Here is a 26,298-nt window from a genome sequence, read left to right as displayed (position 1 = left end):
ATATAAAATCATTATATTTTATAAAGTCAAAGAGAAGTATTAGAAATTAATAGGATTTTTATATCATGATAAAAGGTGCTCACCAAGAAACCATGACATTTCTGACTACACATACCAGAATAACATAGCTCGAAAATACAAAGCAGAAGTCAGTAAAGGTATAAGGAGAACATCACGGAAGGAGAGTTTGTCTTAATTAAGTCAATAAACTTAAAATTAATGAAAAGAAAGAATATTTGAAAAACACAATTATCAAGTTTGAACAAATGGACATATATAGAGCCTGAACCCAACCATCATCAATCAAGTTGGTAAACAATATAAACATTTTTTCAAGTGTACTTGAAATTTTATAAAAATTGACTGTATTCTGTGCATTATAAGTAAAAAGTGATATCATATGGACCATATGCCTTGATACCGTTCAGTTAAGATGGTGATCAGAAATAAGATAAGTTTAAATAAATAAACATGGAAATTTTAAGACATTTCTAAGTAATTCAGGGAATAAAGAAGAACTAATAGCTATTAGAATATATTTAGCATTGGATGATATTAAAAAGACATTTTAAAAATTATTGGACAAGTTGATTTGGTAAAAGGAAATTTATAAACTTAAATTCTTGGAAAGAAAAAGAAATGTAATGAGTGAACCATACATCTAACTGAAGGAGTTAAAAAAAAGTAACCCTAAATAAGTTGGAGTAAAGCAAATGAAGATAATGACAAAATTAGTGAAAGAGAATGCAAAGATAAAATAGAGAAGATAGGGGAACCTGGGTGGCACATTTCATTGAGCATCTGATTCTTGGGTTTCTGCTCAGGTCCTGATCTCAGGGACATGAGATCCAGCCCTGCGTTAAGGCTCCACATGCAGCGCAGTCTGCTTCAGATTCTCTCTACCCCTCTGCACCCTCTTTCTCTTGTGCACTCTCTCTCTCTTTCTAAGATAAATAAATCTTTAAAAGAAAAAAAATAGACAAGGTTAAAAGTTCAGTGTTTTAAAAAAAAGGCTTTCAAATGTTACAAAATGCCATTATTGAGATTTTATGTTCTAAAATTTTAGTAATCTAGTATTTCAAAGGTTTTGCTCATTTTTTAAGCTTTTGATTTAGAGAAACTACCCAAATTACTGTCTTTGATTTTTCTTCTCTTGATACAGGGATTGTTAGAAAATAGCTGTATTGTATAAAAATTAAATAGTTACAGGCTAGTGCTTTCTGAGGGCAATGTAATAGGCACTGGCTACACGCTCTGTATGTATTAGTTCATTTTGTCCTTGCAGTAACTCCTTTAGATGCTACTAGTAGAATCACTTTACAGATAAACAAATTAGGGCTTATAAAGTTCCTTGCCCGAAGTTACAAAGCCTGTAATCAACACAGCTGAAATTTGATTCCAGGTGTATCTGACCACAAGGATATATTTCCTGGACCCCTGCGTGGCTCAGTGGTTGAGCGTCTGCCTTTGGCTCAGGTCATGATCCCGGGGATCGGGATCCAGTCCTGCATTTGGGCGCCCCGCAGGGAGCCTGCTTCTCCCTCTGCCTGTGTCTCTGCCTCTCTCTGTCTCTCAGGAATAAATAAATAAGATCTTAAAAAAAAAAAAAAAAAAAGATGTATTTCCAACCATTCTTCTATGTTACCTTCCCAGTATACTATTTATTATGGGATAAAAATATATCAGGTTTTCATAGGATTGTGGTTCTCCAAGCGTGATGCATGCAACCCTGGGGTCCCTGAGGCTCATTCAAGGGATCTGCAAGGTCAAAAGTTTTTTTTTTTAATAATCTAAAATGTTATTTTCCACTTGTGCCATTTTGACATTTGCACTGATGGCACAAAAGCAACATGGGTTAAAATTGCTGGCACCTTAGCATGAATCAAGTCAGTGGCAATAAATTATACCTAGTAGTCCTTGTGTTCTTCAGCACCACTCACATTGTAGTAAAAAAGGACCGTTACACTTAATACCCTTGACGAAGGGTATTTTTTTTAATTTATGAAATTTTAAACTTTGCGTTAGACATTTTTAAAAAAATATCCTGTACAATTAAATATGAAGTACTCAAAATATTTGTTACATACCAAATTACATTGGTTCTCTTGAGGACTTGAGGACTTTGTCTTGAGGACAAAAGACTTTGTTAAAGGTCCTAAGTCATAATGTAAATAGGATATTTATTAGTATCTGTGTACCAAATAACATAGCAACTACCTTCATAAATTAAGACTTACAGAAAATTTAGAGGAAAGAACGAACAAATAGGGTTATTAACATGTCACTTTGAGTCCAACATAGGTGAAATGAATTTAAGTGAAGATATAGAGGACTTAAAAGAATAGTAAGGGATAGTTAAGGAGTTATATATTGAAGTCTCTACTCAGATAATATAAAATACACTTTCAAGTATACAGGGAACATTCACCAAAAAATTGATATACTAAGTCAAAAAGAATCCTTAAAAAGTTCTGTAAAGTAGAAATAACACATAAAAACATTTCAACCATAATACGATAAAGATAGAAATGAATAACAAAATTTAAAGGCCTGTCCACCTGCAATGTAAAACGTTCTTTGAAACAACCTTAAGGTGAAAGGGAAGAAAACAAAATTGTTTATCTATTTTCCACAACTTAGATGAAATAGATCATTACTTAGGAAAATCCCATTTACCAGAATTCTTATCTCAGAAAAAATAGATCTCTGTCTATCAGAGGAGATAGAAAGGTTAAGCAAGCCTTTCTTTTTTTTAGTAGGAAAAAGTATCAAAAAGCTCAACAAAACATCAGCTCAGAAGATTTTAAAGTTCTATTTTACCAAAACTAAGATTAGCCAATTTTAATGCTCCATAAATTTTTCCAGAACATAAAAAAGAAAGTATCCTAATTATTGTAACCTGAGTATGAAACTGATGTAGATAAAAATCTCATAAAGATAATTAACATATATAAACAACTACAGAACAGTCTCCTCTCGGGGATCCCTGGGTGGCGCAGCGGTTTGGCGCCTGCCTTTGGCCCGGGGCGCGATCCTGGAGACCCGGGATCGAATCCCACGTCGGGCTCCCGGTGCATGGAGCCTGCTTCTCCCTCTGCCTGTGTCTCTGCCTCTCTCTCTCTCTCTCTCTCTCTCTCTCTCTCTCTGTGACTATCATAAATAAATAAAAATTTAAAAAAAAAGAACAGTCTCCTCTCAATGCAAAAATGTCCAACAGAATTCTGTGCTACAGTAAGAAAATAATACACCATGGTCAAATGAGATTTGTTCCAATAATGCAAGAATGGTTGTGTTTTAGAATACCCATTAATATAATTCACCTGTTAATCTAAGGAGAAACAAAAATAAAGTTCATCTCCACTGTTGCTGAAAAGACCTTTGGCAAAATTTAACCTGTGTTCATGATAAAAATAATCAATAAAAAAGGAATTGGTGCTTATTTCTTTAATAAAACACATATACCCTATTTTTAAATACAGCATAATGTGGAAACACTGGCAACATTCCCATTAAACTTGGAACAAGGCAAGATTGTTCTCAGTCCCTACTATTTAACATTGTGTTAGAGGTTTGGACAATTAGACGAGAGAACTGCCTAAGATTCATACAAATTGGAAAAGAAGAAATACAACTAGTTCTCTTTGCATATGATAATAGAAAACCAAGAGCACTGATGCTAATATCAGCTCAAGTAGTAAAAGAATTCAGTGCAGTGTCAAGATACATAAAATGAACAGTCAGTGACTTTCATATACACATAATCAGATAACACAATACCATTTACAAAAGCAAAAAAGACTATTTTGGGATAAACATACAAATAATTTGTTTTTCCTCAAGTAATAGGAAATCATAAATTTCATATGATCCCTTAAAGTTCTCCTTTCCCCCACCCCCCACTTTTCCTTGGAGCTAATATATGGAATACAAGTACATAGAACAGATTTTTTTTTTGTTTTAAAGATTTTTATTTATTCATAAGAGACCCAGGGAGAGAGGCAGAGACACACAGGCAGAGGGAGAAGCAGGCTCCATGCAAAGAGCCCAACGTGGGACTCGATCCCAGAACCCCGGGATCACACCCTGAGCTGAGGGCTGTTGCTCAACCGCTGAGCCACCCAGACGTCCCTAGAATAGATTTTTTTTAAAGTGCTGACACTGGGTCTTCCAGATATTAAAACATCTATAATTAAAATTATAGTACTGTCACCCAAATGGACAAACAACTCATTAAGAAATAGATCCAGATACTCAGGGATATTCTCATATGATGCAGGTGGTATTACAAATAGTAAGGAAAATGATGGACTATTTAATAAATGGTCTTAGGACAACTAGAAGATTAATTGGAAAAAGATAAAATTAGATCCACACCTCATGTGTACTTGAATAAGTTTCAAATTGAATAAGAGATTTAAATGCAAAATGATGTAACCATGTATAAACTGGAAGAAAGTATCAGTAGAATTCTCTAGTAACCCAGATATAGGGCAAAGGCTTTCTCTGTTATTTAAGGTGAAATAAAATGAAATATTGATGTTTAAGAGTCATTTATATCAAAAAAGAAAAATAATTTTCCCAGGAATAAAACTTCATAGAATTGAGAGGCAAAGACAAACTGGGAGGAAATCTTTATATCATCACAAAGAGTTAATCTCTATTATGTAAGTTATGTAAGTTTTTTTAAATTAAGGGGAGAAAAAAGGTGAGACACTCATAGAAAAATTGACAAAAAGCATGAACAGAGTATTAAACACAGAGAAATAAGACATTCAAATGGCCCTTGAACTGCAAAGTAAAACAATAGTGAGTTTCCATTTCTCATATATTAGTTTGGCCAAAACTCAAAAGCCTTATAGCACCCTATTAGGGTGCCTATGAAACACTTTCATCCATCGTGTGGAAAGTACAAAGTGATACACTTCCTACAAGGAGTATAAGGCAGTATCTATTAAAACTACATATGGGGGACCCCTGGGTGGCTCAGCGGTTTAGTGCCGCCTTCGGCCCAGAGTGTGATCCTGGGGTCGTGGGATCAAGTCCCGCGTTGGGCTCCCTGCATGGAGCCTGCTTCTCCCTCTGCCTGTGTCTCTGCCTCTCTCTCTCTCTGTCTCTCACAAACAAATAAATAATCTTAAAAAAAAAAAACTACATATGTATTTACCCTTTGATCTAGTAATCTCACTTTTTAGAATTTACCTAAGGTACTTGTTTAACAACATGCACAGAATTTTTCATTTCAGTGTTATTTCTAATAGCAAAATATTAGAAATCACTTACATGCCTATCCTTAGGATCCTAACATGGTGACTGTTCTGTGATAGAAACGTAGAATAGGGCAGCCTGGGTGGCTCCGGTTTAGCGCTGCCTTCAGCACAGGTTGTGATCCTGGAGACCTGGGATCAAGTCCCGCGTCGGGCTCCCTGCATGGAGCCTGCTTCTCCCTCTGCTTGTGTCTCTGCCTCTCTCTCTCTCTCTCTCTCTCTGTCTCTCTCTCCCTCTCTCTCTGTGTCTCTCATGTATAAATAAAATCTTAAAAAAAAAACATAGAATAGACAGACACGAAACTAGAGAATAAAGAACATCTCTTTTCTGTGAACTGATAAGAATGATTAATTCCCTGGGTGTGTGTGTATTTTTTTTTTTAAGATTTATTTTTTGAGAGAGTGACACAGCAGGAGGAGGGGCAGAGGGAAAGGAAGAGTATCTCAAGCAGACACATCACTGAGGGGAGCAGGATGTGGATCTTAATCTCAACACCCTGAGGTCATGACCTGAGCTGATATCAAGAGTTGGACACTTAACCAACTGAGCCACTCCGGTGCCCCTGGGTGTATATTTTTTAAGTGGAAAAAGCAAGGAAAAAAGTATACTGCATGTTATATGTAGTATGTTCACTTTTAAGAGAGAAGAGGGAAAAATTTATGAGTCTTTATTTTTAAACAAAAACACAAAAGGATAAACTAGAAACTAATGAAATTGGTTACTTTGGGAGTGAAAGAAAAATAAGTGAAACTTATTTGAGTCTTGTATAGTTTTGACTTTTGAAACGTTAATTTTTTACATTTTTTTTAAGTGGGGGTGTGGAGAGGGAAAGGGAGAAAGAATCTTAAGCATTTTTTTAAAAATAAAATTAAATCGGAAGGGATGGGGGAGTGAACCCTGTGATTGAGTACAAACAACAACAAAGAAACAAATCTGTGTCATATTGATAATACAGAACACAGGAAGAAATTAAATAATTAACCTAGGACATATTTTAAGGATTAAAATTTTTCAGCAGTGGTATGGGTATAGTAATTCTAAGAGTTTTTTCATTTGGAGAAAGGAGTAAATTACAGAATGGGGGAAGAAAAAAAACAGCTATGTTATTAGAGGTGTATGAATTCAAGATCTAAATATGTTTATATTTTATAAATATAATTTGACATATATAAATTCTATGTAAAATAACAATATATAATAAAATGTGTATGTATATATATATATCTAATATATATAGTATTTATTAGTTTGGCCTACTGTAAGATTCTAGAAGCAGTGACACCACAGTAGCAATTACCACACTTAGCATCCAGATCTTGATGCCTCAGTAGCACTCTCTACCACAAAGAAAGGAAAAATAGGATATTTATAATATTGATTGATTCTAAGTCAGGGACAAGAAAAGTAGAAAGGGGACGTGGAGTATCTCATTTGCCAAAAAATAAAGACGTCCCCATAAACAGGAGGTATATCAAAAGAATACAAGAACCAACTTGAAGGTTTCCACTGGCTAAATTTGGAACAACTTGTGCATTAAAATGAATAATGATGGCATGGATGATAACATTGGATAACAAGAAACAATCCATGAGTCCATAGTGGTAAAAACAAAAGATAAGGGTCTTCTCTTCACAGAAGAGAAGGCACTTTTTTTTAGGAACGCTACATAAAAATGGAGAATGAATAATGGAATTACAAAATTACCATTTTGCAATCACTAGTGTAATAATTGATTCAGGCAGGAATCATCAATCAGTGCTAAAACAATTGAGTAAAGAATGCTAGGGAACAGGATAATCCCATTCAAGTGTGACTCTGTGGATTACTAATTTAAAGGAGAAAATGTAACTTCACAATGGAGAGATTTGTTGAATATCACCTTAAAGCAAGTGATATATGGCATCACTGATACCAGACCAACTGTTATACTCCAAGGAGGCATATCATCTGTGGTGCTATTAGATGATCAATCAGTCTGAACCCAAATGATGAGGAATGTAACCCAGATTGTGGAACATGCTACCAAATGAATGGCATGAAAGAAAAAAAGACTGGAGACACATGACAGTCAAATACAACATGTGATTCTTGATTGCATCCTGAGATTGGGGAGAAAAAAGACTGTAAAGGGAATAATTGGGAAAATTGAAGGCATTATTGTTTGTGCTAAATTTCTTGAAAGGAATAATGGTATTATAGCTATATATGGTGATGTTCTTTATTACCCAGTATTTCAGGTTAAGGACTCATGACATCTGCGAATGCTTCCCCCCCAAATAACCTGTGTGTGTGTACAGAAAATGATACAGAATGTCAACAGTTGTTGAATCTATAGAGGCAAAATTTTGTGGAAGTACATTGTATTCTTCTTTCGACTTTTTCATAGATTGAAATGTTTAGAAGTAAAATACTTGGGAAAAAATAAAAGGCAAGGGCAAAAACTGTGTACTGTTAATGGTTCCATAAGACTTTTGCTTCCCTTTTTACTTTTCATTACATTACTATCTGTGCTAATATGATCCTTGACATCAAATGATATCAGAGTCCTTGTTCTGTAAAGTGTAAACCAGTGTTAATTGTTAATACAGCTATCAAATATGAAGAGAAGGGAAATGGGGATGGGCGGAAGGTGATGACAAAAATGATCCTGGCCTTTAAGACACTTTATTGGACTCAGTGTTCCTCATTGATGATCTCATAATTGAGATAACCCATCAGTATTTTTAGAATGATTTCAAGAGCAGCTGTTCCTCTCAGGTAAACAATGGTATGATATGCCAGCCATCAGTTGGGAGAATACGAAACAAAGGTGTGCAGACAAGGAAGTTGGGACCGGTCTGTCCCCAGTGATTCACTCTCTCTTTATTTGCAAAATATACTCATCTTTGCCCAAGACTTTCAAAAGTCTTATTGTTATTACACTGTTATCTCACAATACTAATTTAGGTCCAGGTGCAAACTGGGTTCTTTGTGTGCAGCTCTTTACAGCACTTCAGGTACAATTTCTCTTGATTTATTGACCTTTAAAAGTAAGAAAAACAAGCTACCTGCCCATGCACACCCAACAGAGTGGTGAATAACCACTATAAACACTCTGTTCCGCATTGGAGAAAAGGGGAGCACACAGAGGTCACCATTCATAGCAAATCTGAAATCCAGCTGGGCAAGAGTTGGGAGTTCTTTGATTAGATCTTAAGGTCTAAGAACAATTCTTTATGGCTCTTGGATCTGTCATATTCTACTCCTCAGAGTTATATCCTTCCTTTCCTTTTTTTACTATGAAATTAACTTTTTTAAAAGTATACAATTTTTAGTGGGTTTCAGTATGCTCGTTGACCAAGTTTTACAACCCTCACTGCTATCTGATTCCGGAACATTTTCATCATCCTAAAAAAGAAACCCATTAGCAGATTAGCACTCACTCCTCCTTTACCTATCCTCCCCCAGCCTCTGGCAACCACTAAGAGGGGGTGTGGAGAGGGAAAAGGAGAAAGATTTGCCTGTTTTAGACATTTCATATAATGGAATCATATAATGTGCAGCCCTCATTGAGCCTAATGTTTTCAGGGTTCATCCTTATAGTGTGTACCAGTTCTTCATTCCTTTTTATGATTGAATAATACTCTGTTGTATGGATATATGACTTCTTGTCTATACATTCACCAGGTGATGTTCATTTGGGTTGTTTCTACTTTTTGGCTTTTATGAATAATGCTCCATGAATTTTCATGCACTCATTACTCAATAATGCTACTATGGATATTCAAACTCATTGATACGTGTTTTCAGTTTTCTTGGGTATATACCTGGGAGTGGAATTTCCTGGATCACCTGTTTACATTTTTTAAGAACTGCCAATGTGTTTTCCAAAGTGGCTACACTATTTTCACATTCTCACCTGCAGTGTTTGAGAGTTCAGATTTCTTCACATCCTCATGAGTACTTTATCTGCATTTTTTTTTATTATAATGCTCCTTTTGGGTGTGAAATGATATCTCATTGTCGTTTTGATTTGCATTTCCCTAATGAGCAATGATGTTAAGAATCTTTTTCATAAAAAAATAAAATAAATTAAAAAAAAAGAATCTTTTTCATGTGCTTATTGGCCATTAGTAATGTATTCTTTGGAGAAATATCTATTCAAATCATTTTCCATTTTGGTGAGGGGGCATTTGTTTTTTTGTTGATTTGTAAAAGTTCTTATAAAGAATTCTTGGACACTGAACTTTTATCAAACATTTATAAATATTAACACCCATTGTGTGGACTGTCTTTCACTTCTTGTGTCCTTTGAAGTACTTTTTAATTTTCGTCGTCTAATCTGTTTTTTTCTTTTGTTGCTTGTGTTTTTGGTGTCATATATAAGGAATTGTTGCCTTAATCCAAGGTTATAAAGATTTATGCATGTGTTTTCTTTTAAGATTTTTCAGGTTTGAGTGCCTCTATTGAGGCCTTTGATCCATTTTCAGTTAATTATTACATATTGTATGAGGTAGAGATCCAGCTTCATTTTCTGTGTAAGTATCTAGTTGTCCCAACATCATTGAAAAGACTGTCCTTTCTCTCATTGAATTGTCTAGGTTAAAAAAAAAAAAGAATTGTCTAGGTACTCTTACCAAAAATCAATTAACTGTAAATGTAAGGGTTTATTTTGGGGCTCAGTTCTACCCCATTAATCTATGTCTAATCTTTGTCTTGATTATTGCACTTGATAAGTAATTTTCAAAATCAGGACGTGCTGATCCTTCAATTTAGTTGTTCTCTTTTCAAGATTTTTTTTTTTTTCTATCTTGGATTCCTTGCATTTCCATATGAGTTTTAGATCAAGCTGCCAATTTCTATGAAAATGCCAGCTGGGATTTTGATGGGGATTGTGTTGAATCTCTTTGGGGAGTATTACCATCTTAAAATATTACATCTTCCAGTTCATGAACACAAAATATATTTCTATTTATTTAGGTTGTCTTTAAGTTTCATCATTTTTAATATAATACGTTATGAATCACTATATCATCCACCCGATAAATTCTTTGTGCATATTTCTTTTTAGGTGTTGCTGTATTCTGTTCGATAGTATTTCATTTAGGATTTTTGCATCTCTTCATAATTGATAGTTTTCACTTGGCATGACAGTTTTATTTTCATGTGATTTCTTTTGTCTATTGCTGACATAAAATGAATTGGGAAATATTCCTTCCTCTTTCTTAGAATTTGTGAAGGATTTGGTGTTAATTTTTTTAATGTCTAATAGAATTCACTGGTAAATCGGTCCCTGGGCCTTTCTTCATGGCAAGTTTTTTAGTTATTCAATGTTTTTACTTACTATAGGACTATTTATGTTTTCTATTACATCTTTGAGTCAGTTTGATAATTTATATCTTTCTAGAATTTAGCCATTTCATATACGATATCTAATTTGGGTTTTTTTCATTTTGAAATTTTATTATTTTTATTTTAATTACATTGTGGTTAACATACAGTATTATATGTTAGAATATTTAACTTGTTGATGTATAATTTTTTATAGTATTTTCTGATTCTCTTTTGTGTTTCTTTAAGATTAGAAGTAACATCTCTTCTTTTGTTCCTTATTTTAGCAACTTAAATCTTCTCTAGTTTCTTTTCTTGGTTAGTCTAGCTAAAGGTTTGTAACTTTGTTGATCTTTTCAGAGAACCAAGTTTTGATTTCATTGATCTTCTCTGTTGTTTTTCTTTTCTTTAATTTTTCTGCTCTAACCTTGGGTTGTTGGTTGGAATTGCTTTTAAAAAATATCTTTTTACAGCTACAAATTGTCCTCTAAGTACTGCTTTAGCAGCATCTCATACCATTTGGTGTGTTGTATTTTCCTTTTCAGTAAACTTTTGGTATATTCTGATGTCCTTTGTTTTTTTGTGTTTTTGGGGGGGGGTTGTTTTGGTTTTTTTTTTTTAAGATTTATTCATTTATTCATTCATTCATTCATTCATTCATGATAGACATAGAGAGAGAAAGGCAGAGACACAGGCAGAGGGAGAAGCAGGCTCCATGCTGGGAGCCTGACCCTGGACTCATCCCAGGACTCCAGGGCCACGCCCTGGGCTAAAGGCAGGTGGTAAACCCCTGAGCCACTCAGGGATCCCCTCTGATGTCCTTTGTGACTCAATCTTTTACTCCTTACATGTTTAGGAATATTTTTTTTTTTATTTTTACATTTGTAAATTTCCCATATTTCCTTTTTCTACTTTTTTTATTCTTTTGACTTTGGAGAACATACCTTTTATGTTTTTAATCTTTTTGTTTTGTGTCCTAACGTATGGTCTGTCTTAGAGAATCCCTATATACATTTGACAAAAATATGCATTGTCCTGTTTTGGGATGGAGTGCTGCATATGTTTGTTAGATATAATTAATTTAGTGTTGTTAAAATCTTCTATTAGTTTATATTCTTTCTGGTTTTTCTATACATTATTGAAAATGGTTTAGGGGCACCCGGGTGCCTCAGTCAGTTAGTGCCCAACTCTTGATTTGGCTCAGGTTATGAGATTGAGCCCTGAGGTTTTCTCTCTCCCTCTCCCGATGCCCCTCCCCCACTCATGTGTTTGCTAAAGAAAGAAAGAATAAATAAATAAACGTATTTTTTAAAGTGGTTTATTGAGTAATTTCCAACTGTTAGTATTGAATGTTTTATTTCTCTCTTTAATTCTGTTATTTCTTTATGTATTTTGGGGCTGTGTTGTGAGGTATATGTATGTTTATAATTAGTATGTCTTCTTAATAGATTGAACCTTTATTGTTATAAAGTGACCTTATCTGTTTTTATTGACAATTTTTATCTTAGAATCAATTTTGCCTGATATTAGTAGAATCACCCCAGCTTCCTTTTGGTTACTGTTTACATAATGTCTTTTATTTCCCTATCCTCTTTCTTTCAACATATTTGGATATTTAAATTTAAAATGTCTCTTTTGGGACACCTGGGTGACTCGGTTGGTTAAGTATCTACGTTATGCTCAAGTCATGATCTCGGGGTCCTGGGATCGAGCCTCATGTTGGGCTCCCTGCTCAGTAGGGAGTCTGCTTGTCCCTCTCCCTGTGCCCCTCCCCCACTTGTAATTGCTCGCTCTCTCTCTCTCTCTCTCTCTCTCTCTCAAATAAATAAGATCTTTCAAAAAAAATTCAAATGTCTCTTTTGACAGTGTGTAGTTAGCTTGTTCTTTTTAATACATTTTGCCAATCTCTGCCTTTCCATTTACATTTAATGTAATTACTGATAAGGTAAGATTTACATCTGTCATTTTGCCATTTTCAATATGTCTTATTTCTTTTTGTTTTCTCTACATTTCTATTATTACTTTCTTTTGTGTTGAGGAGATATTTTCTGGTATACCATTTTAAGTCCTTTGTTCTGTCTTTTATTATATTTTTCACATGTTTTCTTAGTGGTTGTCCTGGGGATTACAATTAACATCCTAATAGACAACAGTCTAGTTCAAATTAATACCAATTTAATTTCAGTAGTTTAGAAAAACTTTGATCCTGTATATCTCCATTTCATTTCCCTCCTCGCTGTGTTTTGTCCTCCATACTACTACATTATCCACTGAGAGATTTGTAATTATTGCTTTATCAGCTGTCTTCTAAATTAAATAGGAAAAAAGTTACAAACAAAAAATACATTTGATAATTTATTAAAAAAATACATTTATACTGTATTTTACCTATGTAGTTACTGTACTGATGCTTATTATTTCTTTGTGTGGATCTGAGTTACTCTCCAGTGTCCTTTTATTAGGTAAGGTCTGCTTGCAGCAACTTTTCTGTTTTTATTTATTTGAGAATGTCTAAATTTCTTGTGTGTTTTTAAAGGATACTTTTGCTGAATGTAAAATTCTTAATTGACAATCTTTTTTCTTTCAGTTCCTTGAATATGTCATCTCACTGCCTTCTGGCCTTCACAGGTTCTCATTTGATATTGGCTATTAATCTCATTGAGGATCTTGTATGTGATGAATTGAGGGGTTTTCCTTGCTGCTTTCAGGACTTGCTCTTTGTCTTTGGCTTCTGATCATTTGATTAGGATGCATCTAAATGTGGCTTTCTTTGAGTTTATCCTTCTTGGATATGTACGTAAAGGTTTTTCATCAAATTTGAGACATTGTCATTTCTTCAGTTATCCTTTGTGCCTCTTTCTCTCCTCTCTTCTAGGACAACCATTGTGAATGTTGGTGCACTTGATGATATTCCATAGATCTCTGAGACTCCTATTTTTCTTTTTTTCCTTCTTTCTCCCCTCTTGTCCCCTCCCCTTACCTACATGTGTGCCTGCTTGCCTGCCTGCCTGCCTTCTGTCCCTCCTTCCCTCCTTCCTACTCTCCCTCCTTTTCTCTCTCTCCTCAGAATGGATAATCTCAATGGGCCTATCTTCAAATTCACTGATTGATTGATTGATTGATTTTTGCCAGTACAGATCTTTTGCTGTATCCATCATGGTGAATTTTGGATTTTAATTAGTGTACTTTTCAACTCTAGAATCTCTAGTTGGTTCTTTTAAAAAACTTTATTTTCTATTTGCTGAAATATTCTCCTGATACTTCCCTTTAGTTCTTTATACATGATTTCCTTTAGCTCTTTGAACATATTTAAAATGTCTGATTAAAGTTTTTATCTGGGAAATTCAATATCTGAGCCTCTTCAGAGACATTATCTGTTGACTTTTTTCTTCCTGTATATGTGCCATACATTCTTATTTTTTTTTCATTTCTTGTGATGTTTTAAAAGACTGGATATTTTAAATAATACAGTGTGACACTGGTAGAAATCAGATTACCCCCCACCTCAGGTTTTGTTGTTACTATTTGTTGTTGCTATGTTGTTTGTTTGTTTAATGACTTTTCTGATGTAATTCCATGAAGTCAGTATTCTTTGTATTGTGTAGCTATTAACATCTCTGCTTAGTTAGCTTAGTGGTAAACTACTGAATGGACAGAGATTTCCTTAAATATCTAGAACCCTAACATTGTTGGGGTTTGCCTTGGGAAGGCTTCCTCAAAAGTAGTGAGGGAGGATGGGAATAAAGCAATTTAAAACACTATACAGTTTACTATTCTTAAGGAAATTTAGCCATTGTTCTTGAATGGATACTTCCTGTAAAGATTTGGTTAACTCCAGTGTTCTTTTGTTTAAAGGAATGACAACAAAAAATAAAAAATAAAAAAATAAAGGAATGACACCCCACACGCAAAAAATTAAAATTTAAAATTCACATAGGTCCCACAACATATTCTCCATAACTCTGGAGAAAAAAACCATCACCTTTTTGAAGCTGTTTTCCTGGTTGTTCCCCTGATTTGGTCTTAGCTCAGCCTTTCTTAATTTTAGCCTCATTTGCTATCTGTATATCTGAAATTTTTCAAAATAATCAAGTTCTGGTTTCTTTTTATTTAACAGCTCTTCCTTTAGTATATCTCCCTTCCTACATTTTACTATAATTACAAGAAGAAACTGGAGGGCATCTCAACACTTTGCTTAGAAATTTCTCTAGATAAATCACCCAATTTATTAGGCACATTTTCTACTTTCCAAGTTATTGCAAACAGTGGTTATTATAAAACTTTCTACCACTATAAGTATATTCTTTCCTCTACTTTCCAATAACATTTATCTTACTGTCCTACAAATCTTCGCCCTACACATCTTATCAAAGACCACAAGGTTCCTATTAACAACTTCTTCAAAGTTCTTTTTGTCTTACAATGTTAATTCACCCCCAGAGCCCACTGCTTGGTTATTTTGGGGTTTTTTTCAATATAACAACTCTTTTTATTTTTAATTAGCAAAAAAATTATTTTAGAACTAGAATATTTATTTATTCATTTATTTAAATTCAGTTTGCCAATATGTATAATACCCAGTGCTCATCTCTGCCTGGTTCTAAAGCCAAATCACAATTTCAGATTTTTATTACAGCAACATCCCACCAACATGTACCAAAATTTTTAATTTATTATCATTATTATTTAGCAAATTATCCCCAAAATTTAGCAGTTTAAAATAAACATTTATTGTCTCACTTTTTATCTGAGCCTATGAATGTTATACTAGCACACTTGGATGTTTGGCTGCAGTCAAGGGATCAGCTGGGATTATGATCATCTGGGATTTCATTGATTTGGAATATCTTCTTTCAAGTTCACTCACTGGTTGTTTGCAGGGGACTTTAGTTCTTCTCCATGTGAGCCTCCCCAAAGAGCTTTTAACAGTACACCTCCAGAGTGAGTGATAGAGGATGGGGGAGGGGGTGACAGCAAACACTAACATTCAAGAGTATCCAAGATAGAAACTGAATTCTATAACTTATCTTGGAAGTGACACGCTTCTTTAGAATGCTCTAAATCACCCATACCACCAACCAGTGCAACATGGAAGGGGCTACACAACAGACTGAAGCCAGGAGGTTGGAATCATTGAGAACTATCCTGAAACTGGCTGTTACAAAAGCTTGTTAAACATTTGAATTAGTTAAATTTAAAGAATTAAGAGGGCAAAAAACAAGTTATTTTTGTCTTCTTGGGGACAATGGACACTATTTCTATGTGGCAGCATTCTCTCTTCCAGCCAAATATTTATTGCTTCCCTGACCTTTGGAAACATTACAATTCCTGGTCCATATCTCTAGTTAACTCATTTGCTTTTTTATAGTTATAACAGCTTGTACACATAACCTAAAAGGCTCCCTCGCTAATCAGCATTTCCTTTGTCACTGTCTTTCTCTTTTCTCAAATACACATGTATTACCCAATATAAAAGACCAAAAACTGAGTACATGAAAAAAAAATTGAGTAGCACAATGTATTCAGCTTTAAACTTAGCTTTAACTCAAACCCTAAAATTATAACCCCAGTCAGTTGATATAAATCCAAATGTTTCTATTCTTTTTTTTTTTTTGGTAAATTTAATTTTTTAATATATAAATAAGGTGACATTTGTCAATAAATTTTCAGACAGTTAAACAAAATACCAAGAAGTAAATTTAATATCTCCTATTAACACATAATACCAAGGAAAATCAGGCTTGGAAAAAGCTGGAGCAGAATATTCACAAGAAGCCTTCAAAGATGCTTGGAGGTAATAATTTAAAAATGATATAAATTGAGAGTTTATGTACAACTTGGAAATTTCTTGTTTTGGTAAGCTATGTCATTTAGGGTACATGTGCTAATACTGTCTATTCTGGACCAAAAAGTATCGCATGTACTTAGAGGTTAGGTCTTTTGTATTTTCCCAGTCAGCTAATAATTTAATATTAACCTAGTTAATATTTTTACTTATTTGCCGTTTTGTGACTTAAATAAAATATAAGTGTTCAGTCTGTATCTTAATGGCTAATGTTTACTAGACTGTTAAAATGCCAAGTATAGGAATTGCAGTATTTTACCTACAATCTTACATAACCTTAAAATATCCTGTGATCAAGCCCCTATTATGATTTCAGAAGTTCGGTTATCATTTCCATTTTTTTGAACGGAAAAACTAAAACCTAGAGGGGATATGTAACTACCCTAAGCTCTTAAAGATGACTAAGATTCAAACCTGTAGTTAAGTCTTTTTTTTTCCAGTACCTAAAGACAGTAGTGCCTCTCTTCCCTCCTGGGCTCTAAATGAAGAAGAGTAAATGTAAAGGCTAAAGTGTTACTTTTATATTGGCCCACAGTTCCTTCTCTCAGATGTTATGTTTGCTATGTGACATCTCCAAAACAACGCCCTGTAATCAAATATATTGATACTTCTGCAAGACCATAAATAAATAGATTCATCTCAGCCTAGATCACGTTTTGTTACCAAATTTGGTAGTGGTCAAGGTGGAAGTAGTTTGTTGCCTCTCCTCACTTCCAAATATCATATATTCTCAAACCATCTTGCATTTTAGAGTCTTGTATCTATAACTGTAGATGTTAGTTGGGGAACTTGCCCTCAGATTTCTAAGACATGTGCTCCAGCTAATATTTAAACCCAAAACAAAAGAGACTCAATCCTCCAGTCTCAGACAGCCCTGGATCACAGCAGGCCTATATATATCACTGATAGGCCTTGGTAAGAGTTGAGGTTTTTAAGGAGCAAAGTAGTATCTCTAGGTTAACTTCTGTGAGGAAAAACTGTGGAGCCTAGTCATGTTTGCATAGTCATCTTTCCCAAGTTATCAATAGTTCTGCCTCTGACGGAACAAAACAAAAGGATTGGGGTGAGGCCAGAAGTATGGGTGAAAAAATTACCACCACCCACCCTCCCTAATACCAAAACTTCTTATCACTGTTATATACTGTGTTTACAAGTTGTCTGTCCTCATTCCATACTTATATAAAATCATTCAGGTATTTTATATCCTGGACAAGTTTCAAACAAAATTGTGTATCACTTCTGATCTTTATTGTAGTTGTAGCTGATCTATATGTTTTGGGGTCAAGGATTAAGACCCTCAATAATTGTATTGCCATTTTTATAGGAGGGTCTCAGTAGATGCATACTGAAATATTTAGTAGTGAAATGTCATAATTCTACAATATACTTTCAGTGGTTCTGCAAACAAAAAAAGTTTTAAAAGTGAATGTGGGGGATCCCTGGGTGGCGCGGCAGTTTGGCGCCTGCCTTTGGCCCAGGGCGCGATCCTGGAGACTCGGGATTGAATCCCACATCGGGCTCCCGGTGCATGGACCCTGCTTCTCCCTCTGCCTATATCTCTGCCTCTCTCTCTCTCTCTCTCTCTGTGTGACTATCATAAGTAAATAAAAATTTAAAAAAAAAAGTGAATGTGGAAGGATACTAACAATTCTTGAATCTTGGTAGAGGCTGCCTGTATCACTGTATATTTCTTTATTTTTTCTTTATGATTGAAATTTTTCCATATAAGTTGAAGAAAGGAAAATTTTTGATGATGACATTCAGGTTATTTATGGAATACACATTTGACAGAATTGAAGAATTTAATGGTAATAAGTATAAGAGTGTAGATGTTTTGTTAAATAGTTAATGTATACATTTACTTGTATATTAGAAATTGCTTAGTTATAATTTGTTTGCATTCTAAGTGTTTCAATATCTAGTAGAACGCATTTGAATTAAAACTCTGAAAATAAGCTGTTCCACTTCTGTGTCTAATTCTTTGTATTTTAGTTTGGGACTGAAGATGTTTGGTTTTTTGTTGTTGTTATTTGAAGATTTTTTATTTATTTATTTATTTATTTAAGAACACAGGTGCATGTGATGGGAGGGAGAGGGAGAATTTCAAGCAGACTATGCATGTAGCACAGAGTACTTCTTGGGGGTCCATCTCACAACCCTGAGATCATGACCTGAGCCAAAACCAAGAGCGGGACGCTCAACCAACTGAGCACCCGAGCACCCTGGAAAATGTTTATAAGGAATGATTAAATATGCCAAGTTTGGATTGATGTAATACTAATTAAATCTACAAGGTTTCTACTGCTAAGTCCTAGAAACCATTAGCAATGTGGACTGAACTGAAGACTTCTGAATCCATTAATTTTTAATAAAAATAAGTGTAAGTATTGGTATTTTGCATTTCTCTTTTTTAATGCCTATCATATTTATTTCTTCCCTAGATCTTCCTCAGAACTGTGATCCTAACATTCCCTTAGTTGCTCAGGAATTAATGAAAAAGATGATACGTCAGTTTGCAATTGAGTATATTTCAAAAAGTGGTAAAATTCAAGAAAATAGAAATGGTTCAATTGGACCAAGTCTAATATGTAAAAGTATCCAAATGAATCAAGCAGAAAACTCGCTTCAGGAAGAGCAGGAAGGCCCCTTAGACCTCACTGTGAATCGAATGCAAGAACAAAATACTCAGCAAGGTAAGATTTTGTGTACATGTGTGTGTAATTCATAATTTTATGTTTTAGTATTTAATATACATAAAACCTTACATTCATAAAGAAATTTATTTTAGAAGTAATATTACTTGCAATTAGCTAGCCTATGGGATGAACTAGAGAGAAGCGCTGAATTTTGTATTGTTCTTTACTTTGTTTTTGAAAAAGAATTTGAGTTGCTCTTGGTCTCTTTTCACAATTAAATATATGGTGAGAAAATCCTAACAAGCAGCTTAAAAACAAAGAATACAAATAAAGAGATGTATTTAATGAGAAATTGTTTTTAAAACATACAGCTGAGAACATTAAGCACTTGCTGTTCAGTTTTTTATACTTAGATGAAAAATAAAAAAAAATAGGTGATTTTTCTTCAATTATTTATGGGGAAATAATGGAGAAAAAGAAAAGTTAATATATGTGATAAATATAATCATGCAACTAAGAATATAGAGATACATTTTTCATAAGAAGCCTAAATGATGCAGTCTGTGTTGGACTGATCTAATAGTTAATTGAAGAAGAGTCATGATTCTCAGAGGAAAGGAAGGAAGGGCCTTTTAAGTGCTTGTGGAGGATGCCAAATAAGTGTTTGCCTGGAGAAGGGAGAGCAGGTATCTTTTGTTAGCACAAGTTAGGAATAGTGTTGTCAGTCCTGGAAGCCAGGAAAATACCAGCATTAGGTTTGATTATAGAAGCCCAAAGTGTGTTTGGGCTCTAAAGAGGAGTACCTAGTTAATGTTTAAAGAAGATGGTCTTTTCGTTGTATGACATTAAAATTGAGAGGGAATGAAATAGGGGAATGATTTTCTCTTTTTGCTTCCCTAATTTTAGGTCGTGGGAGTTTACTTATGTAGAAAGATCTGAGAAATATTAAGATAATAATAGACAGTTTATAAGACAGAAATGTCAAAGATGACTACAATATAAGGCTTGAGGAAAAAATATATCAACACATAGAATTTTGGAAGTTAGCATAGAATTTTTAGAATTTTGCTTGGTTGTTGTTTTGTTTTGTTTTCCATGTTTCATACCCTCTTAGAGCTCTTTGTCGAAGGCAGGTCAGTGTCCTAATGAGACTAAAACATAGGCTTTCTTTAGTACCTGACAGACTTGTGGTTGACCAGCTCTGCTACTTAATTACTCGAACAAGTAACTTTACCTGTGGGAGCTTTAAGTTTCCTCATTTATTATTTGGCATTAATAATAATAGCAAATTCATTAAAGCAATGTGAAGATTAAATATGAAGTAAGCAACTCATAAAAGATAGTCAAACACTAGGCTCCATACTGTGTTTCTCCTTTTCCTTACTATCACAGAAGAAAGTCTTACGGTAACATTATACTGACCATCAAGTATCTGTGTGGTCATTACACTAAATGCGGCAGAACTTTCTTTGAATAGCCCAGTGACTAGAATTAGGATCTAGAAATTAGAGGAAAACAGATTTCAGGTCATATGAAAAAGAATGTTTTTTAAGCATCACACATTTCTCCAAGTGGAAAATGGTTGCCTTGTCATTAGAGGTATTCAAAAGCATCAGACGAGTGGTTGGAATAAATGACATTTTAAAAGTAAATTTCCAGTCCTTAAATTCTGTGATTCTATGAATGTAAATGATACAGCAGACCCACGTATATGTGGAAAACAAGTAATGTAAATTATTTAAATTACTGTGATATTCTCTGCAAAGTGCACAGATATGTATGTGAACAAACTTTTTGTTGTTTTTTGTGAACAAACTTTTCATCTGAAGATTAAAAGAGTAACAATAGTAGATATCAATCTATACCTTAAATCTTGATTTTGGGGGATTACTTCTTATCTTACACGATTATAGGAATCAGTCTAGTGTGGCTTATAGTGTAGAGAGCAAGGGAGAGAATGTTAATAGATTAAGCCAAAAAAAATAGAGACCAGATTATAAGACAACTACACAGGAAATATTGAAGATTTTGACTTTCTTATAGCCACAGAAAACTCCTAGATTGCTTCAAGCAGAGAGTAATAAAATTAGGTGTTTTTTTTGTTTTGTTTTGTTTTTTTTTTATAAAGCCTACTGCTCTGGTATAAATTGGTAGGTTTTAAGTTTGCACACTTGTACACCAAATCTTAAAAAAAAAAAAAATAGAGCATGTATCCTTTGATGCATGTGTGTGTGTATGTATACATGCCAATATCTGTACTAATGTTTCCATAAATTAAAGTTTTTAAGGTGGGATCCCTGGGTGGCGCAGCAGTTTGGCGCCTGCCTTTGGCCCAGGGCGCGATCCTGGAGACCCGGGATCGAATCCCACGTCGGGCTCCCGGTGCATGGAGCCTGCTTCTCCCTCTGCCTGTGTCTCTGCCTCTCTCTCTCTCTCTCTCTCTCTCTCTCTCTCTCTCTCTGTGTGTGTGTGTGTGACTATCATAAAGAAATAAAAATTAAAAAAAAAGTTTAAAATTTTTAAGGTTAAAATAAAAATGTTATAAACAATTTTTAAGTGTCTTGCTAATCACAACTTCACTGCTAGTATCTTATCACACACTATAAACTTTGAGAGAATTTTATTAATAATGATAGAAGGTATAAATCCACATTTCAGATGGTTTTCTTTTTTTTTTCTTTTTAAAGATTTTATTGAGATAAAGTGAGAGACAGCATGAGCAGGAGGGAGGGGCAGAGCGAGAGGAAGAAGCTGGCTCCCCAACTGAACAGGGAGCCTGATGTGGGGTTGGATCCCAGGATCCTAGGATCATGATCTGAGCTGAAGGCAGATGCTTAACTGACTGAGCCATCCAGGAGCCCCTCAAATGCTTTTTTTTTTTTTTTTTAAGAATCAAAATTTAGTGGGGGGGCACAAGGGGGCTCAGTCAGTTAAACATCTGCCTTCACCTCAGGTCGTCATCTTGGGGTCCTGGGATCGAGCTCCCAAGTCAGGAGTCTGCTCCTCCCTCATCTGTGCGCACATGCTCTCTCTCACTCTCAAATAAATAAAATCTTCTTTAAAAAAAGATTTAAAATTTTTGCCCTGATTATACTGTTCTTACCTATAATCATTAAAGTGCTTATACTAGCTGAGGCAATGTTCTGCCTTTGTTTATTTGTTAGTGCTGATATCTTCCATAGTATACTCACTTATAATGTCTTAACAGTACTCACTTAAGACCATTGTTCATTTTGTGAGTTTCTTTATTCAAATTAGATGATGTAATCCATAAATCTAATAGTTAATCTAACCATTAATAATGTGAATAACTTATGGGTAGTCTAACTTATAAATCTTTAAATTATTAATCACAAATGGTTTTATAGATAAACTTCATATAACCGTAAAGCAACAGACAATTTCTGTCTTTTCTATTCGAAAGAATAGAAAAGAGAAATATTGGTATAATCTTTATATCAAAACCAGACCAAAAAAGCAAAAGAAAAAAGTTACAAACCAGTTTTACTTACAGACATAGGTGCAAAAAATCCTAAATATGTATTAGCAAGTTGAATATAGTGAGTATAAAAACATGGTAAATAATGACAGTGAGGCATGGATGATTCCACAGTTGAAAAACCTCTATGATTTTCCACATTGCCAAAAAAGAAAAGAAACATATCATCTTGATAGAGAAAAATTCTACAAAAGCTGACACATTTATAATAAAAAATATTTATCAAATTAAATGTAAATGAGCACTGCCACTACCAAAAATATCACATCCTGATGATTTAAAGTTATGAACAAGACAACAGTGCACACTATCACCAATTTATATATCACCAGACCATAAGAGGGCATGATGACTTAAGTAGCATGATGAGAAAAAAAAATAGAAGTATGAAATTAAGCAATAATATCTTACAAGGAAAGAGTGAATAAAATTGTGGTTGCTTACAAACAATGTGGTTGTGTATGTAGAAAGTATGAAAGAATAGGTAAACTTTTAGAACTGGTAAAAAGTTCAGAAAAGGTACTGCTCACAAGATCAGTATATATCACTGCAAATCAGCAACCACCCAGCTAGACCATCCAGTTTTTTTAAAAATCTCATCGACAGTAGCAACAAAAGCAGGAAATGCACCAAAACACCAAAAATGAAACTAATAAACTATTTCAAACCTTACGGAAAACATGATGCTTTTGAAGGCTACAAAATGAGACTCTCAAAATAAGCAATTTTATTTTAAATGAACGGGCAGGCTCTAAAAGATAGCATTTCATCCTTAATATGCTTATAGATTCAGTGTCATTCCAGTCAAATTCTCAGTGGGTTTATTGTGAAAAATGACCTGCCATTCCTAAAATCTATGAGCAATACTTAAAGAGCTAAGCATTACTAAGTCGAGGTGTTTGAGGAAGTCACTCTAGACATATCAAGACTTAATGCAGTACAATTAAAACACGGTGCTATTGGCCATATACATATCAGTAGAACATATGAGCAAGCTGGAAGCTCTCCAGACATTAGTGGAATCTAGTATAGGATAGAGATGTCATTCTATATCACTGGGAAGGATGGCCTCTTGAATAAATGGGTCCAGGGCCACTGGTTACTCATGTGGGACCAAAGGAAAAAAAAAAAGATTCCTACGTCACACCACTCACAAAAGTAATTCCAATGGGTTAAAGAGCAGCTAAATGTGAAAGGAAAAACTTAAAGAAAAGATCTAGGATTAAATCCTAACGAACTCAAAATAAGGAAGACTTTCTTAAGATGCAAGAATAGCAATCTGTACCACAGTTTTGTAAATTTGACCCTATTGAGATAAGCTTAAGTATTATGAAAATCCCTATGGACGGAGTGAAAATTCAAGGCTAAAATGAAGACAGTATTTATAACTGATAACACCTGGCAACCATTCAACTAACAGAACAAAACTAAAGTGAATGAGAAAAATACAACCATGTAGAAAAATAGGCAAAAACACTTGTCAGAACAGAATTAGCTATATAAACCAAGAAAAAGATACTCAAAAGAATATCCTACCCAGTCTCTGCCCCAATATAGGGCTCTTTTGGTCTATCATATAGGAGATGGTAAGTCAGTCGCTGATTGATAATAAGTACTTGCCAAAAATCTTTGAGAGCTCTGATAATTAAGCTCATATCTCTGAAACATCTGCCTTTTGTTTTTTATTTTTTCTGTCTGCAACAGTATTTTACTTAACAGTACTATAAAAATGTGTAGAAATTATTAACCCTAAGACCTCTCTTTTCCATGCTAATCTTTAGGGGATTTTTCCTCTCTGAAGCAATATGAGAAAATTTACTCCTTCTACTAGTGCTGTAAATATTTATTGAAACTATTATGTCTTTCTAAACTTCTGTTTTCCATGCAAATCTTTTCATCTTTAATTGTTTTTCAAAGTCAGTTTCCATATTCCTCATTTTCCTTTCCTTCTCTTCTACAAACTCTAGACAAGCTTAAAATGTAGTTACCCAGAGGGGAACATTCCCATTTACCTCTTCATTGTACTTTCTAACCACGTGTTTCAAAGAGCAGAAATATTTCTTGGTGCACTTTCATTTATACAGATTTGTATAAATACTCTGAGCCTCAGAATCTGGGAGGAAGTAAGTCATGCATTGCTTGTACTAAGGATTCTTTTTTGCCCTGGCACACTGACTTAAAAATGTCATTCACATGTCTTTTTTAAAAATTTTTCAGTTTTAATCTGGGGCCAAACTAAAAACTTCTCCTAAATTCTAAAGTACAGGAAGAAATACGCAACCTATAGACTTTATCATTATTGTGATACTCATGAAGATCTTACCAGTCCCATACAAAAGATCAAATGTGGGCAGAGATGAAACAGCATGTCATTGGCCCAGTTGGTGTAGATTTCTGTAATGAGGTTCAGTGAATATTCTCCTAGAGCTTTCTTTATAGTAAATTTCTCACTGCATTGCAGTTGTTTCCATGTTTATCTTTCTTTCCCCTATACTATACCTTTGACATGTTGGTTTTATTGGCTTAAAAATCTTCATTGTTTTCAAATATTACTGATAGCCAAAATGAGAATTGAGACTTGATCATTGGATTTATGATTTTTTGGCAGTGAAATTTTTTTATTTTAAACATTTTAAATGGAAAATATGTTAATACTTTCTTAAACAACATATGAAAGCGTCATGATGAACATTAGTTATTGCACTGCCTTGTAATATCTTCACATTTCCCCTCCAGCTAATTGGCAACAGATAAGTAAAAAAAAATTCAGAAATTACTACTACAACTGCTACCAGCAGGCTAACCTTTGGAAATCACATCTCCTAATTTGAGTAAGATTTTAAAAAAATCAAAATTATGTGTGAAACTAATATCAGATAGGCTTCAAGTGAGCATTTGGGAGACTGCATTGAATAACTTCTATGACTTTCAGTGATACGTTTAGTATTATTAAGTATCCTTTGCCTCTGCTACTGTCACTACTAGTCTGGTTTCTTGGCTGAGATTACAGTAGGTGAAGTTGTCAGCTGAGATGTTAAACTGTAATTAAGAGAGCCAATTATAGTTTTAGGATGTTATGTTTATGCCATTTATAAATGGAGCCTGTTGTTACTCTGTTAGGAAAATACTGAACAGTTTCTATAGTTTGGTTCAGAAGGTATTTATGTATCCACTAATGAAGTCAATAAAATCATCTATCTTGTATTTTAGTGCTAAGCTTTCGTTTTTGAAAGCTAAAGACATGGAAGAAATGTTATGTTCTATGCTTAATATAATACCATATTTTATTAAACCTGAAGAATAAAACATAATATATCTAGATTACTCCATGTGCCTTTCAATCTAATATTCTCCGACTGTAGGGATAGAAGAAACAGGTGATACTTAAAAATCCCAAATCAAGGCATACCATTCATCTGCTTCGAAACCTTTTAATGGGGGGGATCCCTGGGTGGCTCAGCAGTTTAGCACCTGCCTTCAGCCCAGGTTGTGATCCTGGAGTCCTGGGATCGAGTCCCACATCGGGCTCCCTGCATGGAGCCTGCTTCTCCCTCTGCCTGTGTCTCTGCCTCTGTCTGTCTGTCTCTCATGAATAAATAAGTAAAATCTTTTTTAAAAATTTAATAAATAAATAAGACCTTTTAATGGCTTCTCATTGTCCTTAGGATAAAATCTAAAATCCTGAACTTGCCAAGATCCAGCTGCTGTCTACCAGCCACATCCTGTGGCTCTCGTTTTGGTCC

The 26,298-nt window shown here is 34.3% G+C and overlaps 1 protein-coding gene across 10 annotated transcripts in view; it reads left to right on the top strand.

Moving 5' to 3' along the window:
- The window catches only part of LCORL (ligand dependent nuclear receptor corepressor like), a 154,184-nt gene that overhangs the window by 87,652 nt on the left and 40,234 nt on the right, over positions 1–26,298 (top strand). For 8 of the 10 annotated variants that reach the window (XM_055326201.1, XM_055326196.1, XM_055326202.1 and 5 more), the window contains one exon: positions 18,862–19,113. In XM_055326201.1, coding sequence (XP_055182176.1) covers positions 18,862–19,113 — 252 coding nt within the window. Of the gene's footprint in view, positions 1–16,310; positions 16,370–18,861; positions 19,114–26,298 lie in introns of those variants that run through there. The other 2 variants (XM_055326198.1, XM_055326204.1) reach the window with 2 other exon arrangements.

The sequence above is a fragment of the Nyctereutes procyonoides genome, unplaced genomic scaffold (assembly GCF_905146905.1).
Source record: "Nyctereutes procyonoides isolate TBG_1078 unplaced genomic scaffold, NYPRO_anot_genome, whole genome shotgun sequence".
In the NCBI taxonomy this organism is placed as follows: domain Eukaryota; kingdom Metazoa; phylum Chordata; class Mammalia; order Carnivora; family Canidae; genus Nyctereutes; species Nyctereutes procyonoides.
The sequence above is the reverse complement of the archived record's forward strand: the minus strand, read 5'-3'. Positions and strand labels throughout refer to the sequence as shown.